This window comes from Thalassophryne amazonica, chromosome 14 (assembly GCF_902500255.1).
Source record: "Thalassophryne amazonica chromosome 14, fThaAma1.1, whole genome shotgun sequence".
NCBI lineage: Eukaryota > Metazoa > Chordata > Actinopteri > Batrachoidiformes > Batrachoididae > Thalassophryne > Thalassophryne amazonica.
The window spans coordinates 47770801-47791655 of record NC_047116.1 but is presented as its reverse complement, the minus strand read 5'-3'; the positions used below and the strand labels follow the sequence as shown (position 1 = coordinate 47791655).

The following is a 20855-nucleotide window of genomic DNA, read 5'->3' as shown; positions in this document are numbered from 1 at the left end:
GTGTTTGACACTCAGTGACAGACATCCTCTTACCCTCGCACCATCGTTTCCAGCAGTACCTTCTGATCCTTTTTCTCGCCAATTGCTCCCTGTGTAAAAGAAACAACACACATTACTTCTTGCACTGCTTCTTTTAAAAAGAATCAACAAATCAAATGTAAATTAAAGACTTTAGTCTGACATGTGAGCTGAAAGATGAGTTCACAGGCCTGAGATTGACAACCCTTTTTTAAAGATGCTCAACATTTCATCAAAGATGTTGCCAGTTTAACAAATCCTTAAATGTTAAATCTAAAATGTCTAAAGCTATTGCAGTTCTGTATAAACCAACAGACTTCCTCTTGCAACATTCATTAATTATTTTATATCATTCATTACTTGTTCCATACACAACCCCTATTCCAAGTTGGGACATTGTGTAAAATGTAAATAAAAACAGAATACAATGATTTGCAAATCCTCTTCAACCTATATTCAATTGAATACACCACAAAGACAAGATATTTAATGTTCAAACAGAAAAAAACGTTATTGTTTTTATGCAAATATTTGCTCATTTTAAAATGGATGCCTGCAACACTTTAAAAAAAAAAGCTGGGACAGTGGTTGTTCAACAGTCCGGGATCTCCACTGTCATATTTTGCACTTCATAATGAGCCACACATTTTCAATGGGAGACAGGTCTGGACTGCAGGCAGGCCAATCTAGTACCTGCACTCTTTTACTACAAAGCCACGCTGTTGTAACACGTGCAGAATGTGGCTTGGCATTATCTTGCTGAAATAAGCAGGGACATCCCTGAAAAAGACGTTGCTTGGATGGCAGCACGTGTTGCTCCAAAACCTGGATGTACCTTTCAGTATTGATGGTGCCATCACAGATGTGTAAGTTGCCCATGCCATGGGCACCAACACAAACCCATAGCATCACAAATGCTGGCTTTTTTTAACTTTACACTGGTAACAATCTGGCAGGGATGGTGGCCAAGTGGTTAATGGGCTTGGCTTCAGTTCAGAAGGCTCCGGGTTCAAATCCCACTCCTTCCACATTTCTCCATGTAATGCGGAGTTGCGTCAGGAAGGGCATCTGGCATAAAACCTGTGACAATTCAACATGCAGATCCACCTTGGATTTGCTGTGGTGACCCCAAGTGCAAACAAGGGAGCAGCCGAAGGGACTTACTTACACTGATAACAATCTGGATCGTCTTTTTCCTCTTTTGTCCAGAGGACACAATGTCCATGATTTCCAAAAACAATTTGAAATGTGGACTCATCAGACCACAGCACACTTTTCCACTTTGCGTCTGTCCATTTCAAATGAGCTCAGGCCCAGAGAAGGTGGTGGCATTTCTGGATGTTGTTAATGTTTGGCTTTCGCTTTGCATAGTAGAGTTTTAACTTGCACTTGTAGATGTAGCGACGAACTGTGTTAACTGACAATGGTTTTTGAAGTGTTCCTGAGCCCACGCGGTAAAATCCTTTACACAATGATGTCAGTTTTAATGCAGTGCCGCCTGAGGGATCGAAGGTCACGGGCATTCAATATTGGTTTTTGGCCTTGTTGCTTATGTGTAGAAAGTTCTCCAGATTCTCTGAATCTTGTGATTATATTATGGATTGTAAATGATGGAATCCCTAAATTCCTTGCAATTGAACATTGAGAAACATTGTTCTTGAACTGTTGGACTATTTTTTCCACACAGTTGTTCACAAAGTAGTGATCCTCGCCCCATCTTTACTTGTGAATGGCTGAGCCTTTTGGGGATGCTCCTTTTATACCCAATCATGACACTCACCTGCTTCCATTTAGGTGTTCTTTGAGGATTCATCAACTTTCCCAACCTTTTGTTGCCCCGTTCCAACTTTATTTAAATGTGTTGTAGGCAATAGTTTTAATACAAAAGCTATAAGAATGATTAGTAACAAACCCTACCATGAACCAACAAAGCCATTATTTGTCTGTTTACATACTGTCCAATTTATGAGCTTTATGTTCTTGTTGAGTCTGTGTGCTGAATAAATTCATTCATTCAATCAATATTGATTTATTCTATGTGTCTACCAGCACCATCAAAACACACGTTGGCACAAGTGCACAGCTTCGCTCCAAAGTTGTCTGGCAGTTGGGCCATACAGTCCCTCAGATGGAGACTTTCCAGGGAACTTTCTTTTTTCTTGTTTGCCCACTTCAGCAGCAGAACACAACTCTGGGCACCGCGATGGTTGGTTATCACATGGAATTATTTTTTTCTTTTGGGTGAGAGGATTATAACCACAGGCTGCTGTCCCGGTTTCATGTCCTTGTCTGCACTGTGAAACACCCCTGGACCGCTGTTGGAGGTAAGATGCATGTTTATTAATGGTGTAACAGCCTGCCACAAGCTCCAAGTGATATCTCCTCCAGAGTTAGAAGGTGGACATTTATTACAACATGAGATCCGTCCGGCTCCGAGCCTGACGTGCGCAATGACATCTTAATGCGCAGCAAGGAGAGGCAGCTGCCAGTGTTTTCATGGAAACGATAGTTCACATTATTTACGTTGCTTATGGGAAGGAATGGATAAATATCTGTACTATAAGGTCTATTGTGGATATAACAGCCCATTCAGATTTGCACACAGAGCGCATGGAGCTTCAGCTCCGGTGCGCAATGCACGGAGCGCACAGAGCTTCAGGGCGACGTAAATAATGTGAGCTTCATGGGCGATGTAAATAATTATTATACGTGGCACTGCGGGTCATACCGGCCTTGGTGGACGTAATAAAGATCAACACCAGGCTGGACGGGTCCCAAGAAGAATTAGTTGACGGATGAAGTTAAGTTAAGAAGTTGCACGATTTCCTAGCAGAGGACACTTCTGCTGTGAGATTACAGCAGAAAAGTACAAGGGATGACTGAGAAGTTTTGAGCCTGACCTAGATAAAGTAGGGCATGGTTCTCCATATTTTATATTCCGAGAAACCATTGATGGAGAATGTGTGAAATTCTGGCTCACTGGGCGTTATGTTGAGAAACAGTTGTTTCTCAGAATGCAAAGGATGAAGAACCATGCCCTACTTTTTTCTGGATCAGGCTCAAAACTTCTCAGTTGCCTCTCATATCCTGGATGTGGTTGAAGAAGTGAAGATTGACATGTTTTATTTTAAACTAGCAAAGCACTGTATTCATGACACAAGACTGATGATTTTGTTTCTTTACCAATCTGTAAACAAACCATTTCAGATATTGGTTATACAGCTGTTTCTTGGCTTTGTCCTCTTTGCTCGGGGTCGCCACAGCAGATGTGATATGAATCTGCCTGCTGATTTGACAAAGGGTTTATGCTAGATTTTATGCCTTCCTGACACAATGCCACAATAAATGGAAAATTAGCACAGGCGTTCTTGAACCAGGAACTTTCTGTTTTCGAAGCAAGCACAGCAGTGCACCTCATCAATTAAACTGCTGGCTAATTTAATGGATCATCAAAATGATTTATGGCAATAGGCTTGTCTAAAATTGTGATAATCAAGAACAGCATTTTCATTTAATGTTTTAAATTAGTTCTCAGTCTCAACCAGTGGTGTCTGTCACTGGTCTGTTTCCTGCCCAATTCCATGTTTTTTATTTATTTCACTATTTTAAACCTTAACAATAACCCCAACACCCCCCCCCCCCCGCTTCCCATATCACCCCAAATTTCATGATACAATCACAAAATTATTTTGTAATACCATTACAAAATGCATTATATTTTCAGGACAGTATCACAAACTGATAGATTAATCACTTTTCATGATGCCATCATGAGCTTGGCATGAGATGGGGTTGACATTACACATGTTAGGGCACCTTCACACATAACACGAAAGACGCAGAAACCAGAAGAAAATCCGCGAACCAAACATGAAATGGGGAACCACGAAACATTCCACCTGCTGTCGTGAGGTATGCATGGTCGCACAGGTGAGCACGACACACCGAGCAGCTGGAGCATGTGCAACCACATCGCACAGCTGCTGTCAAAAAAAAAGAAACAGCTGCTACGTGTGAACCATAGTGGTTGTTTTCATTTATATGCTGTCTATCCACTTCCACCAGGTCAATGCCAATTCCCTTCTTTCTTGTTAACCTGGGGTAGCTGTGGGATGTCATCTTCCTGTGCAAAGGTGTGAAAAAATAATTGTATCCCTGCACTGTGCTTTGCCTCCCTGCAGACATTTGTTCAAGAAATTACTACTGTAAAACAATAACGCAGTGACACAAGGGAGTCTAAAAATGAAAATGTGAAGGCAGCTTGAATTAGTAATGATGAGTCTTAAGTGCCATACAGTCCAAGGCATGCCAAGTTTGAAATCTGACTAACAAGGTAATTTCTGAATTTATTTTGGTTGTTATTTGTTTGTTTGTTTTTTTTTTTTTTTATCACTTGCTCTTTTCCCCAGATCACCATGTGATTCGTGCACACATCTTTGGGCTTCAACAGGTTAGAACAAAATCTGTGCACAAATAGTTTTGGATTTTTTGTGTATAAAAATTGCATTTTTACACAGTTTATGATGTATTTCATTTCATCGGTGCACATGCTGATTGTTGCACATCACACACATCTGAAGCAATCAGCATGCTGACTTCTGTATCATGTTATCACGTGCACTCTACCGTTGAAGCTGCTTGTCTTTCCTACATATTCTTATCTTTCTTGTCTACGTATTTTGTAGCTAGAAAAAATAAATTCAATAACACATTCTGATAAAGGTGCCACTTCTGTGTTCAGCCTAAAGGATCTTAAAATAATTCCTCGGCAGGGGGGATGTCATTTGTTCACCACAATCTATATTGACACAATAACTCAAAGAAAGAAAAGAAGACGACCAAAACAACAGAGGGCAGATTTTGATTAAATTTTGTGAAGAGCTACTCCATGGGTCAGAGAAGAGTTCTGAGGGAGCTTTTTAATCAAAAACCCAGTTTTGTTGTTTTTCTGTCTTATTTTAAATCTTATTTGGAGACCTTAAAACATTGCAGCAACAGAAAGCTTAAAAACCAAAACATTATTAAGAGAATTGCATTGCTATTGTGTAATTTTGTGTCAAAAACATTGTGTAAACATTTTCAAAGCATAAGAGCTTGTAGACAAAATTGGAGAGATTTTATTTCAGTTTTAATTTGATGCAAATCATTTAGCCTTGTCTTTTTTCATCAACAATAATAGATGTTAATTTCATCATAGCGTTTTAAAATAGTTATCCTCGTCTTGTTTTCATCATCAAAAAATGGCCGTCAAAGAAAATATGTGTCTCGTCTCATCTGACAAAATTAATGCGACTATAGCTACTTTTTAAATTTCATGAATATTAAAATATTTACTATCAAAGTAGGCAGCAGATTGATTTATTTCATGTGTTTATCAGAAGGTGAGGAAATGAGCTAAAACTAGAGCATGATGTAATTGGTGAAGCATGGAGTTGCCACTGTTTCTTTTTTTATTAACAAAATTTAATTGTGGAGTAACCTTTTTACTCCAGCTCAGGAAACCAAACCAAGAAGCCAAACTGAAGACCTGGAGCAGGGCATTATATATCTATAATAGATTTTTTTTCATGGCAAAGTTTTCATATAAAGCCAACTTTTCATACCCAGGCCATCGAGGAAATCATCTGATGATGTCATATCTCGAGAATACGTGACAGGATTTTCCAACCTGTCTGTAAGTGCACATCAGCTTTAAATCAATTGCTCAAAGTTTTCATTGGTAAATTTGGTTCCCAATACTGTCAAATCCAGTAGATATGAGCCAAAAGCAGTAAATAGCAAGAAGAAAGAAAATAAATGCCTCTAATAATGCTTTTCTGTATTCTGGCATTTTCTCCACTAATAACATTTTATTAGGCAGCTTTGTTGTAATTTGGTGCTATATATAAATGAAAATAAACTGAAATAGTACTGTTGCCTCACAGTGATACGGTCCCAGGTTCTTTCTGTGTGGAGTTTGTATGTTCTCCCCATGTTTGTGTGTAGATTTAACCTAACTGTTGTTGTGGGTGTATGTGTTTGTCTGTCTATGTGTGTTGGCCTACAATAAACTGGCAACCTGTCCACTCCAGGGTTGCCTGCAAGATCTCACTGAGTGAAGCCACGATACAGAGTTTGCCATGGACTCTCCCCAAAATATGTACTTTGTCAATAGGAAAATTACTTGTAATTTTGTAATATAAGAAATAAAGAAAAGCACTTTATAATAAGCAAAAACTAGATTCCACATGAAGTTGATTTTGTTCGTTTTCTGAATAATCAAAAGGAACTACCTGTAAGACATTGGACTCTCTTTGTGAAAGTAAGGACAAATATGTTTTTTTTTTTTTTTTTTTTAACTCTACACGTTAAGCACCATTTTATGCTTTAGAAGTTTTAGATTTTACATGCTACTGTATCTATGGCTTTTGAATGTTTGTATTGGATCAACATTTATATTATTTCTACCTCAAATGTTTGAATGTAATGGGCCTTTCACATTGAACACGTTGGAAGCTTCATGCAACGCATACCAATGCTTTAACGCATCCGACGCATCTGACACGTGACGCCAGACGCTTCGCTTCGGAAGCGGCAAAGGGGTGGAGATTGCTACGTCACACTCTGGCTGTTTCCACAGCCTGAAAAAGTTCAGCGATCGCCATCTTGAATTTGCGTCGCCTGAACCACAAAAAAGCTTTAAAAAACAGCAGTAGAACGATTCTCCCATCACCCTGCTGGGAGAAGCTTTTTTCCAGCTACTTTTTGGAGTGACGCTGACCGAGGGAGGACTGACGACTTGGTGGGATATCGATCGAACCGCGACAGTGGGCTGACCCGCACGGAGAAGCCAGACTTCAGGCATCATTCCTGGGCAGACCGAGGCAGGCAGCCGGGGTGATGGAGCAAACCCACTCAGTCCGAAATCTCCCACTTTTTGGATATATGCGAAGTCCCAGTTTGCCCAACGGAGTTTAGTTCTGCAGCTTTATCGAGGTGAGAATATAAAATAAATGTGACATTTGCACTGCTGTGAAGGTTTAATGAATGGCTAACGTGAGCTTAGCCTTTTAGCACAGTTGATCTGAGTGAATGCTTTAATGTGTAAATGAGTCAGTCTTTTTTTATTTTATCAATAAAGCTACAGCTTTTTTCGAAGAACACAAAGCTTAACTTTAAATAACTTTTTTTTGGGTGTTTTTTTTCATTGTTTTTTTCTTTTTTTTTTCCTTTTTTATATATAAACTGTTTAGTGTTTCTTTATATTTAAAGAAATATTTGTATTTGTCCCAATCAGGAACATTTGCTCTGCAGACAAACTTCCATTGATGAGCCAAACGCCACGAAGTCCAGTCGAAAGAAAACATCTCTGCTCTTCAAAATAGGACAAAAGTGTCTTCAGCAACACCACCAGACTTCAAAGCTGCAGAAGAGACCTTCACCTGGTCCCGAGAATCCAGCATAACATCACCTGCTTCTAAATAAAAGGCTCTTTCAACAGCAACTATTTTATATATATATATATATATATATATATATATATATATACATATATATACATACACACACACACACGAGGTCTGTGATGAAAAAAGCAGTCCTTTTTATTTTTTTCAAAAAATAAATGGATTTGATTCATATGTTTTTACGTCAGACATGCTTGAACCCTCGTGTGCATGCGTGAGTTTTTTCACGCGTGTCGGTGACGTCATTCGCCTGTGGGCACGCCTTGAGTGAGGAGTGGTCCACCCCGCCCGTCGGAATCTCTTTGTCTGAATAGCCGCTGCGGATGGCGCGCGTTGCTTTATCAACATTTTTTCTGGACTTGTGAGGGATATCCGAGTGGACACTATTGGAGAAATTAAGCTGGTTTTCGGTGAAAAGTTTAACGGCTGATGAGAGATTATGGGGTGTTTCTGTCGCTGTAAGGACTTCCCACGGAGCGGGACGTTGCGCAGCGTTTCCAGGCGCCGTCGCCGGCCTGTTTAGACCTGAAAACATTCTAATTTAAGGCTTAATTCACCCAGGACGTCGTGAGAGAACAGAGAAGATTCAGAAGAGGCCGGCATGAGGACTTTATGCGGACATTCCACTGTTTAAGGACATTTTGTAATGAAAGACGTGCGCGCAAATTCGCCGAGTCGTTTCCGTCTCTGTGTGCGCCGCGACAGGAAATACACCTCCGTGTTGAAAACCATTTGTAAAATTCAGGCGGCTTTTGATGGCTTTCAACAAGTGAGTAACTGAGAAATTGTTTAACAGCTTGGGCATGTTCCAACTTGCCCGTTAAGGTTTCCAACGGAGGTGTTTTTCCTGTCGCGACCCCCCGCGGTCGGGTCCGGCCCGACATGCGACTCTGCCCGCACGTTCTTTCATTACAAAATGCCCGTTAACAATGGAATGTCCGAATGAACTCCTCATGCCGACTTCTTCTGCAAGTTCTCTGTTCTCTGACGACTTCCTGGGTCAACAGAGCCTGAAATGTGGAAATTTTCAACTTGAAACGGCGAGACGCTGCCGCCGTCAGGCGCCGTGGGCCGTCCTTAAAGCAACAGTTACAGACCAAAATCTCTCATCAGCCGTTAAAATTTTTACCGAAAACCAGCTGAATTTATCGAACGGTGTCCACTCAGTTGTGCCTTACAGTTTTGAAAAAAATTTTGATCAAACAAAGCAGCAGTCTCTGAGCCATTCATAAACAATGAAAAAATGACGAGAGGGTGGGCCACTCCTCACTCAAAGACTGCCCACAGGCGAATGACGTAACCGACAGGCATGAAAAAACTCTCGCATGCCCACGAGGGTTCAAGCATGTCTGATGTAATCACACGTGATTCAAATCCATATGGTTTTTGAAAAAAATAATAAGGTCCGTTACTTTTATCACAGACCTCGTATATATATATATATATATATATATATATATATATATATATATATATACTATATTTTTTTAAAAAGATGTTTCATTTTATATTTTAACAATAAATGAACGGATCGTTAAAAATGTCCACGAATCAAAGTCAAAAGACATTTGCACAGATAGAAGCTCTCCATTATTGTGCTCAAATTCATATTTTAGAAATGACTCTGTCCTGATAACAACATTAAAGGCAATTACATATTTTGATGAAAAAAGTTGAAATGACTATAATATTAAAAAAAAATTCATCATGAGGTTTATGTCACAGAAATCCTACTTTACAATGACACTGCATTCATTGTTAAATTATTTCCTGTTGCATTTATAATAAACATTTGTATTTATTTAGTATCTGTTTTTTCTGGCTGAAATGTGATACAAATAATCTACCAGACTTAAAAATGTACAAATTTCCATGTTATTTTATTTGTCTAAAAATAAATGTCTGAGGTTCCTTATGTTAAACAAGAAGTTATCTAATCTGAAATAACAGGTGGTTTTAATTTACAGATAAAAGGTTTCTAAAGAACTATTTATTGATTTATTTAGCTATTTTAATTGCAAGTGTTCTAAACTTTTTTTTAACAGTAATCAGAATTTTTGAGGTAACAAACAACAAAAACATTTCCAAGGATTTTTCTTCAGAAAACTGCTCTATAAATGAGCAGTCCTGTCACGCGTTTTGTACAGATCAGTGGTTTCTGCCACTAGTCTTCCGTGTGTAGCCGGATGAAAGTCCCGGGTCCCAATTGAAAAGACGTTCCCGCTAGCTTGGCTAACGGGGAGTTCCCCTTTGGCTGACCTGGTAGAGGAACGGTCTTTTGGTGCGAGCCGCGTGGGTTCGATCCCCCACCGTCGTCCCGGCCACGAAGGTCCTGCTGCTTCAATCTGGCGTCACGAACAGGATGTGGGTCACAGAGTATGCTAACATGCACCTGTGACTTTGGGACGAAGTCAAAAATGGTGGGGCGATGTGTACCGGGATGAAAGTCCCGGGTCCCAATTGAAAAGACGTTCCCGCTAGCTTGGCTAACGGGGAGTTCCCCCTTGGCTGACCTGGTAGAGGAACGGTCTTTTGGTGCGAGCCGCGTGGGTTCGATCCCCCACCGTCGTCCCGGTCAGGAAGGTCCTGCTGCTTCACGCGTTTTGGCCCGACGCGTCATTCCTATTGGACAGCACAAAGGTACGTCACAGCTCAGAGCATCGAAAGTTGGATTGGGTTGAACTTTGACCACGTCAGCCTGCCAACAAGCGGCAATGCACGCTCCCATCAGAAGCGTCGGTTTAGCTCGGCTTTTGACGCGACGCTTCTGACGCCTCTAAAAAGCAACGCGTCTCATAGAAAATAATGCTTTTTTGACGCTTCTGATGCTTTCAGTGTGAAAGGCCCATAAGTCATTGGGTCACATGTGGCTCACATATAAATCCACACATTTCACAACAAACCTAAATGTCCCTGACTCACATTATCAGCTACTGTATTCACATCTATATGTTTGTGCTTCTGTACACTAACTGTGTTTATTCCTTCCTATATCTCTTTGTGTGTATATATGTCTGACCCATGTTTGTTGAATGTCAATCTTTTTCTTAAATAATTGTATTTGCGTGTCTCTTTGTATCTCATTGTTAACCAAGATTTGACAACGTACACTTTGTGTATTTAAACTATATAAGAGTCAGTGCACCTCTTTGTACATCCCACCTTCAAGCACAGCCTCATACGACATCCATGAAAAATCTACTTAAGTTCCCAATTTTCTATAGGAATACAAACGTCCTACAGGCACTGCACTAGTATCTAACAATTACATTAAAGGCATGTAAAGAAAAGAATGTGTGACAATTTGAAACTTACTCTGTCACCTTTAGGCCCAGGTGGCCCAGAGATTCCCCTCTCTCCCGGCATTCCCTGAAGACCAGGAGGACCTACATCACCGAGTGCACCAGGGGACCTGGACTTCCCTAGAGGGACAATGTACATTGTTAGCCTGGTTAGCACAGACAGACAGACAGACAAAAACTATGGCCATCCCAATAGCCCTGTTTTGGCTTAGCAGGGAAGCTAATTGTACTTAACAGTTAATGAGAAGTATAATTTCTGACCCACCAGGCCCAGGTGGGTCAATAGATTTGGACCATTTAATGCCAACATTTGTGAGGGAATGTCCTTTTTATTTCAGAGACAGAAGCCAAAATGATGTAAATGGCATTATGTCTACAAAGTAACAAAGGCTTTAAAACCAAAAAGCCAAAACCCTAGATATAAACTGGTCAGCTGCTCTTGTTTATTTTAGAATTATGTGAAGCACTGAAGACAGAGGTTAAAAATAGCCCCACCGCTCACAAGTAAATAAACATATAAAACATTTGGCATTGGATCCAGGTGTAATTATGTAGGACTGATCCATTATCACTGCCCAACTTGTGTGGATTTTTCAATTATTGGAGGGATAATATTTCAGTTCCTAAGTGAACACACAGATAAAGGAGTCCGTTGGCAACCCCATGTACCATCCATCCCCCTTACAGAAGAACAAAAGGACTGAATGTCCCTGAATTCATCTTTGTTTTTGAAAAAAATCTGAACCAAGCTAAACAGACTACAGTGAGATGCTCATATAAGAAATAAATAAACAAAATCAGCAGAAATGTATATTGTTTCAGGACACTGAACTCCCGTTTCTGTTGTGTGGGCCGCTGAAGAGGAGGGTACTGCGGCCCACCACCACCAGAGGGCACCCTGCCTGGAGTGCGGGCTCCAGCACCAGAGGGCGCTGCCGCCTCACAGGAGCAGCCGGGGTGACAGCTGACACTTATCACCTATGACAGCTGTCACCACTCATCTGATCTGCATCGGTATATCAGCAAGATGTCATCTCCACCTCTTTGCCGAGATATCGTTCTACCGAGGAGGTAACGAACTCAGCCGTTTGTGTTGTCTTTCAGACAGTGACTTTGTTGCTTGTGTTTTGACAGTGGTTGGTGAGTACTTGCAGCTGGAGACTGTACTGAACCCTTTTTGATAAGTACTCACATTTTCCTGACAAGAGGTGGAGGTGGTTTTTTTTTCACCATCCGTGTTGCTGGGTGCAAATGCACCCACATCTAACTGTTTTTGTTCCTCGCCAGCAGTACCAGATCCGACAAGCGGAGGCAGTGGCCACCTGGGAGTTCGGGACTGGCGGCTCCAGTATCCCCGGGTTCGGTGGCGGAGGAAATCGTGTGGTTCCGGTTCTGCTTTGGACAGACGTCTTCTATCTTCGAGCACTGCCCACATGACACCTTTGTGAATTGACTTTATTATTTCTATTGTGATCTGTCGTGCTGTTGTGCTATTTCACAACAGTAAAAGTTGCTATTTGACTTCCTCCATTGTCCGTTCATTTGCGCCCCCTGTTGTGGGTCCGTGTTCCAACACTTTCACAACAGAGGAGAGACCGCTTCAGCCATGCTACTGTCAATGAGACAGGGGCGCCGGAGCGCAGCAGCTTATGCAGTCGACTTCCGCATCGCGGCTGCGAGGTCCGGCTGGAATAGCACTGCCCTCCGTGCCACCTTCGTAAACGGACTGTCGTTGGTCCTAAAAGGAGCACCTGGTGGCTAAGGACGAACCGCGGGACTTAGATGGGCTTATTGATCTGGTTATACGATTAGACAATCGGTTAGAAGAACGCCGTCGGGAACGAGACGAAGGGCGTGGCCGGGCACGCGCCGTCCCTCTCCCTTCCAGCTCCGACCGAGCCTCCGCCCTCCCACGCTCCACGGCCTCTACGCTCCGTGTGGTTACAGCTCCCCCTGCTGATGAAGCTATGGACACGAGCAGGGCCACATTTAGACCCCCGGATAGACAGAGGAGGTTGGTCCGCGGAGCGTGCTTTGTTTGTGGCTCGATAGAGCATCAGGTGAGGGACTGCCCCGAGCGGTTAAACACCAACGCCCGCCCCTAGAAACTGGGCTAGGGGTGGGCCAAGACATTCACGTGGGACACACCCATATTGCCACATGACTCCCGGTTACAATCCTTTATGAGGATTTAACCCTTCAGGCCCCAGCACTGGTGGACACGGGCTCTGAAGGGAATTTGCTAGACAGCAAATGGGCTAGGGAGGCAGGGCTCCCTCTGGTGGCACTTACTTCACCTGTGCAAGTACGGGCACTAGATGGCTCCCTACTCCCTTTGATCACACATAAGACACCACCAGTAACTCTGGTGGTGTCAGGAAACCACCGGGAGGAGATCGAGTTTTTTGTGACTCCTGCCACCTCCCGCGTGATTCTCGGGTTCCCCTGGATGTTAAAACACAATTCCTGGATCGATTGGCCGTCCGGGGTAGTGGTTCAGTGGAGCGAGACCTGCCATCGGGTATGTTTAGGTTCCTCGGTTCCTCCCGGTTCCCAGGCTAAGGAGGAGGTCAGAGTCCCGCCCAATCTCGGGACAGTGCCGGTGGAGTACCATGACCTCGTGGACATGTTCAGCAAGGATCTGGCGCTCACCCTTCCCCCGCACCGCCCGTACGATTGTGCCATTGATTTGGTTCCAGGTGTTGAGTTTCCGTCCAGCAGGCTGTACAACCTCTCACGACCTGAGCGCGAATCAATGGAGACCTACATCCGGGACTCATTAGCTGCCGGGTTGATCCGGAATTCCACCTCCCCGATGGGTGCAGGTTTCTTTTTTGTGGGGAAAAAGGATGGCGGACTACGTCCATGCATTGATTACAGGTGGCTGAACGAAATCACGGTTCGTAACCGATACCCATTGCCCTTGTTGGATTCAGTGTTCACGCCCCTGCATGGAGCCCAAATATTCACCAAGCTAGATCTTAGAAATGCGTATCACCTGGTTCGGATCCGGAAGGGAGACGAGTGGAAGACGGCATTTAACACCCCCTTAGGTCACTTTGAGTACCTGGTCATGCCGTTCGGTCTTACAAACGCCCCCGTGACGTTCCAAGCATTAGTTAATGATGTCTTGCGGGATTTCCTGCACCAATTCATCTTCATATATCTGGACGATATACTCATCTTTTCTCCAGATCCTGAGACCCATGTCCGGCATGTACGTCAGGTCCTGCAGCGGTTGTTGGAGAACCGACTGTTTGTGAAGGGCGAGAAGTGCGAGTTCCACCGCACTTCTTTGTCCTTCCTGGGGTTTATCATCTCCCCTAACTCTGTCGCTCCTGATCCGGCCAAGGTCGCGGCGGTGAGAGACTGGCCCCAACCCACCAGCCGTAGGAAGCTGCAACAGTTCCTCGGCTTTGCTAATTTCTACAGGAGGTTCATTAAGGGCTACAGTCAGGTAGTTAGCCCCCTGACAGCCCTGACCTCACCAAAAGTCCCCTTCACCTGGTCGGATCGTTGCGATGCCGCGTTCAAGGAGTTTGAAACGGCGCTTCTCGTCTGCACCCGTTCTGGTGCAGCCCGATCCTAGTCGCCAGTTAGTGGTTGAAGTGGACGCCTCGGACTCAGGGATAGGAGCTGTGCTTTCCCAGAGCGGGAGGACCGATAAGGTCCTTCACCCGTGTGACTATTTTTCCCGCAGGTTGACCCCGGCCGAACGGAACTATGACGTCGGCAATCGAGAACTCCTTGCGGTGTGAAGAGGCTCTAGAAGAGTGGAGACATCTGTTGGAGGGAACGTCCGTGCCATTCACGGTTTTCACTGACCACCGGAACCTGGAGTATATCAGGACCGCCAAGCGGCTGAACCCCAGGCAAGCCCGCTGGTCACTGTTCTTCGGCCGTTTTGACTTCCGGATCACCTACCATCCCGGGACCAAAAACCAGAGATCGGATGCCTTGTCCCGGGTACATGAAGATGAAGTCAAAACGGAGTTGTCGGATCCACCGGACCCCATCATCCCGGAGTCCACTATCGTGGCCACCCTCACCTGGGACGTAGAGAGAACCGTCCGGGAGGCCCTGGCACGAAGCCCGGACCCCGGAACTGGACCGAAGAACAGACTCTACGTCCCACCAGAGGCTAGGGCTGCAGTCCTGGACTTCTGTCACGGCTCCAAGCTCTCCTGTCATCCAGGGGTGCGAAGAACCGTGGCAGTTGTCCGGCAGCGCTTCTGGTGGGCGTCCCTAGAGGCCGACGTCCGGGACTATATCCAGGCCTGAACCACCTGCGCCAGGGGCAAGGCTGATCATCGCAGGGCTTCGGGACTGCTCCAGCCGCTGCCCGTGCCTCATCGCCCCTGGTCCCACATCGGCCTGGATTTTGTCACGGGCCTCCCACCGTCCCAGGGCAACACCACCATCCTCACGATAGTGGACCGATTCTCCAAGGCGGCCCACTTCGTGGCCCTCCTGAAGCTCCCGACGGCCCAGGAGACAGCGGACCTCCTGGTCCACCACGTCGTCCGGCTGCATGGGATTCCAACAGACATTGTCTCCGATCGTGGTCCCCAGTTCTCCTCGCAAGTCTGGAGGAGCTTCTGCCGGGAACTGGGGGCCACGGTGAGTCTCTCATCCGGGTACCATCCCCAGACCAACGGGCAAGCAGAACGGGCCAATCAGGAGGTGGAACAGGCCCTGCGTTGCGTGACGGCCGCGCACCCGGCGGCCTGGAGTACCCATTTGGCCTGGATCGAGTATGCCCATAACAGCCAGGTGTCGTCAGCCACCGGCCTCTCCCCTTTTGAGGTGTGTCTGGGGTACCAGCCTCCCTTGTTTCCGGTGGTTGAGGGAGAGGTCGGTGTGCCCTCGGTCCAGGCCCACCTACGGAAGTGCCGTCGGGTGTGGCGTGCCGCCCGTTCTGCTTCCTGAGGGCCCGGATGAGGACGAAAGCCCATGCAGACCGTCGGCGGATCCCGGCCCCTGCGTATCGGCCAGGGCAGGAAGTGTGGCTGTCAACAAAGGACATCCCCCTCCAAGTGGTCTCTCCAAAACTGCAGGATCGGTACATCGGCCCATTTAAAATCCTCAAGGTCATCAGTCCAGCCGCGGTGAGGCTTCAGCTTCCGGCCTCACTACGGATCCATCCCGTTTTCCATGTGTCCCAGATTAAGCCACATCACTCCTCACCCCTCTATACTCCGGGTCCGGCACCACCTCCTGCCCGGATCATCGATAGCGAGCCGGCTTGGACTGTGTGCCGGCTCGTAGATGTCCGTAGGATGGGCCGGGGCTTCCAGTATTTGGTGGACTGGGAGGGGTACGGACCCGAAGAACGCTCCTGGGTGAAGAGGAGCTTCATCCTGGACCCGGCCCTCCTGGCCGATTTCTACCGCCGCCACCCGGACAAGCCTGGTCGGGCGCCAGGAGGCGCCCGTTGAGGGGGGAGTCCTGTTGTGTGGGCCGCTGAAGAGGAGGTACTGCTGGCCCACCACCACCAGAGGGCACCCTGCCTGGAGTACGGGCTCCAGGCACCAGAGGGCGCTGCCGCCTCACAGGAGCAGCCGGGGTGACAGCTGTCACCACTCATCTGATCTGCATCGGTATATCAGCAAGACGTCATCTCCACCTCTTTGCCGAGATATCGTTCTACCGAGGAGGTAACGAACTCAGCCGTTGTGTTGTCTTTCAGACAGTGACTTTGTTGCTTGTGTTTTGACAGTGGTTGTTGAGTACTTGCAGCTGGAGACTGTACTGAACCCTTTTTGATAAGTACTCACATTTTCCTGACAAGAGGTGGAGGTGGTTTTTTTCACCATCCGTGTTGCTGGGTGCAAACGCACCCACATCTAACTGTTTTTGTTCCTCGCCAGCAGTACCAGATCCGACAAGCGGAGGCAGTGGCCACCTGGGAGTTCGGGACTTGGCGGCTCCAGTATCCCCGGGGTCGGTGGCGGAGGAAATCGTGTGGTTCCGGTTCTGCTTTGGACAGACGTCTATCTTCGAGCCTGCCCACATGATATCTTTGTGAATTGACTATTATTTTCTATTGTGATCTGTCGTGCTTATTTCACAACAGTAAAAGTGCTATTTGACTTCCTCCATTGTCCGTTCATTTGCGCCCCCTGTTGTGGGTCCGTGTTCCAACACTTTCACAACAGTTTCCCCAACAGTGGTATTCCCTTTTAAACTTCTCACAAATAATATTTTGCTTTCATAGATCTGATGCTACTGAAAAGTACCTTTGGACCATCTGGACCTGGTGCACCAGGGATTCCCTTGGGTCCCTGTAGACCAGTTGGTCCAAGTTCTCCTCTTTCTCCAGGATTTCCACGCTCTCCCTAGAGAATAAACAGAAAGTCACTTTCAGTTTTAGGCTTTCTGGCTCCTTATTCACTGTAAGCAAATAAAATATTCACTGGACCAGGTGGGGTAAAGTCTACTTACTCTTGGTCCAATTTGACCCACAGCACCAAGCTCTCCAGGAATACCCTTAATCAAACAAACAGTGGTATTAATCATGTCGTGTCAGAAATCGAGATACAGGTAAACAAAAAACCTTTAATGATGTAAGAAGAGTTGAAAATGAGAGTTGAGACCAGAATTTATAACCGTTATCACACTCACTTGATCACCTGGTTTTCCAGGTTCTCCAGGAGGTCCTTGATTTCCAGGCAAGCCCTAAAAACAGAAAGTCATAATCCACATGAAGATCAGACCACATTTGAAGCACATTTTGGAACATCTCTTCTCCACCACATTGTCTCATATCTACTTATTTGGTACTATATGTTTTACTCTCTGCCAACAGTAGCATTACATACCTGGAATCCATTTACTCCTGGAGGCCCCTGTTCACCTCGGTCTCCTGCAACACCCTTTGTCAGAAAACATTTAGGGTCATGTCTGATGGTAGTGAATTGTAATTTGTAGTTCATGGAAGAACTGAGAAATCACTTACAAGTGGACCAGGAGGGCCAGCAGGACCAACTTCTCCGTCTTTCCCAGGAGGTCCCTGAGAAGAAAATTGACATTCAACATTGTGTCCATTTGACATGCTGTAAGAAAGTGATTATGCTACCACTCGACCGCAGCACTCCACCAAAGTGTGCCGTTTGACACTCACAAACGTACACACAAGACAATCCAGACTATTCAAATTTGTGGCCCCCCAAAGGTGAATGAGAATTACCACATGCTATCAGAGCAGGGGTGCCCTCTCTACTTTGAAGAAGCTCTTTAAAACTTGACTATTCCGAGAGTATCTCCTCTCGTAACATCTCTAACAACCCTAACAGGCCTAACCTGCACTTACCATGCACTTCTCTCTCTCTCAAATTCATTGCCTTTTCTAATTTCACTCTTAGATAAAGAAAATACTTAAAAAAAAAAAAAAACTTTATAACCATACAGTTTTTTCATGATTTTGTTTCTTTTTTAGGGAGCAGAGCCATCTGATAAGCAGGACATGCATAGGTTAATGGCACTGGTTACTGAGTCAGTCACTAAGTGCATCTGTCAGTAACTCTGGAAAATGACTACATATTCAACTCTGAAATTTTAAAATTCTGATAGATAAAGGTGAATATCAGGCAATCACCTATTCTGAGCCATGTTGGCAAATTTTAAGATGGAAAATGAACATAATATAAACAAAGTCAAACACGCCCACATTGATGGCATGGTGAGTAAATAATGGAACCCAGTGTTGAGCCTGTAGCACTAATCACAGGGTCTCGGTGACCATAGGAGGCCACTGTTGTGTGCTTGACATTGGTATCAACAAAGGCATTGTTGATTTTCAAAGAGACTATGGCCAAATCTATACTTTCATGCAATGATCCCAAACTCTGTTTTTATTTCTGTGTTGCTCTCTTTTTTCATTTTGTTTTAAATATGGTGAACAAATGGCAATCAAAAAACAAATGATTGGAACATTTCTGTCAGTGGCATCTTTGGAATGTGTGTATAATCTGTTGCCTGCGTTTGATTTGGGAGATTTTTTCATATCCTAAACTAAGAGTAAAACAAACAGTACTCACTCTTTGACCTGGAACTCCTGCTGATCCTTGTTCACCTGTCTTTCCTGGATCACCCTTTAGAATGACAAAAAGGTTGAATTAAAATTTGAAAAGTTGATGAATTAATTTCACCAGAAAATCAAGTTCTATATGACTGAAACCTTACATTGAAACCCTTGGGGCCAGGCAATCCCATAGTTCCTGGAGGTCCCCTGTTTCCAATGGGCCTGCTGGTCCTGGACGACCATCTTCACCAGGTGCTCCCTTTAGAAAAAACAAACAATTAATGTTTTGACTTAAGTATTCCCTTTCGTTTTGCAAAACTTGACAGTTAACTTGCAATTATGGACCATAAGTAACTCCATGTCACTAAAAATGTTATAAATGTACACTTTAACCTACCAACGGGCCTGGCTTGCCCTCTGCCCCCTGGATTCCAGGTGTGCCGGTAAGACCCCTTAAGAAAGGAGATTGAGATGCTCAATAAAAGAGGTTAGGGGAGCAAAAAATTAACAAATAACTATTGTGCTCAACAGTGGAATGCCAAGGTCTTCAGTGTTACCCTTGCACCTGGTAGACCAGGTTCTCCTGTACGCCCAGGGTCTCCTAATGAACCCTTTGGTCCTGGTGGCCCTGATATTCCACGATCTCCTTGAGCCCCCTTTTAGACAAAGAACACACACATAAAATGACAATAATTACTGAAGGACCCTGACAAAAACAGAACACATATGCAAGAAGAAATAAATGGCACATCCTGCTAATATTTAATACAATAGTGTTTTAACTTGTCATTCCCTATTTGTTTGTAACACAGTGCTCCCATTTGTAGCAACATTAAATCTGCAAGGACTCAAAATGACACATACCTTAGGTCCTGGTAAACCATCAGCACCAGGAAATCCTCTGTTGCCAGGAGCTCCCTGAGAATCAGAACCATTAATTAGTGTTTTGTGTCACACAAAAATAAGAAAGTGCATTTAACCTAGTTGAATAAGTAAGTCAACAGGCATTAAAAACAGAACAAAGCATTAAGCAGAACGAATTGCATCTAGAAAATTGGCCTCAAGGCAACTACCTCAGAAAACCAATTTCTGGTCAATACATTCTCTGCAGTTTTCATACACTGGTTTGTTGAGAGTCGTTTTTGTGTTGGTGCATTTCTGTTCCCCACTGATATTGATTAGTTTTAGAAATTGAAGTAATTACTATGATGACCTCAACCCTTAAAGGGCAGCTCTCTGTTTGATGAAAATTATTGAAGTAGGCAGAATGCTGACTCACTCGCTCACCGACTGGACCCGGGGGACCAATAGAGCCAGGGTCTCCCCGTGGCCCTCGCTTCCCTTCCTCACCCTGAGGTCCAATCACTCCCTGAGAGCCTGGCGGACCCTAGAATATGAACGTACAAGCAATAATTACTGTGAAGAAAAGACTATCCCCAGCAACAGAATTAAGATCCATTGTTGTATAGTGCTGTCTTAGCTTACAGGCTCTCCTTTGGGCCCAGCTTCGCCTTTAAACCCTGGTACACCAACATCTCCCTTTAACACAAATGCACACATTACAAAATGCACTGGTCATGATTTTATCAAAGCAGAAACATGCTATAAAATTCATATTATAACACCAGTTTACCAGTTGCCCCTTGATACCAGGCTGACCAGTGCTTCCCTGGGGCCCTGGGGGTCCAGGAGGCCCATGATGGCCAGCTTGACCTTGTGGACCAAGATTACCCTGTGAAGAAGAACCAACATTTCTTAAGTCAGCTGGTATCAATCTTAGATATGTCCACACAGAATCATACAATAAACACAAAGTAGTTTATGTACGTATGCTTATTAAAATAATAAACTGTTGACATACCACTGGACCTTTGGCACCTGGCCCACCATCTGTACCCGTGGGTCCCTTTGAATACAACATTTTCACAGTTAGTTCATCAGCGTATTGTGTATTTAATTAGTGTGATGATAAATTTGGTAACATACTCTATATAATATTAGCATTCTTTTTGTTGCATATAGACTTACTGGACAGTTCGTTAGATACACCTTACATAGTGCACAAGA

The 20855-nt window shown here is 44.6% G+C and overlaps 1 protein-coding gene across 1 annotated transcript in view; it reads right to left on the bottom strand.

Annotated features, from left to right (window-relative positions):
• Positions 1-20855, bottom strand: part of col5a2a (collagen, type V, alpha 2a) — a 129908-nt gene that overhangs the window by 30259 nt on the left and 78794 nt on the right. Inside the window, 18 exon segments of the mRNA XM_034186031.1 lie at positions 34-89; positions 10779-10870; positions 10873-10885; positions 17005-17103; positions 17210-17254; positions 17390-17443; positions 17587-17640; positions 17724-17777; positions 18805-18858; positions 18950-19008; positions 19011-19047; positions 19186-19239; positions 19346-19444; positions 19653-19706; positions 20068-20175; positions 20274-20327; positions 20422-20520; positions 20650-20694. Coding sequence (XP_034041922.1) covers positions 34-89; positions 10779-10870; positions 10873-10885; positions 17005-17103; positions 17210-17254; positions 17390-17443; positions 17587-17640; positions 17724-17777; positions 18805-18858; positions 18950-19008; positions 19011-19047; positions 19186-19239; positions 19346-19444; positions 19653-19706; positions 20068-20175; positions 20274-20327; positions 20422-20520; positions 20650-20694 — 1130 coding nt within the window.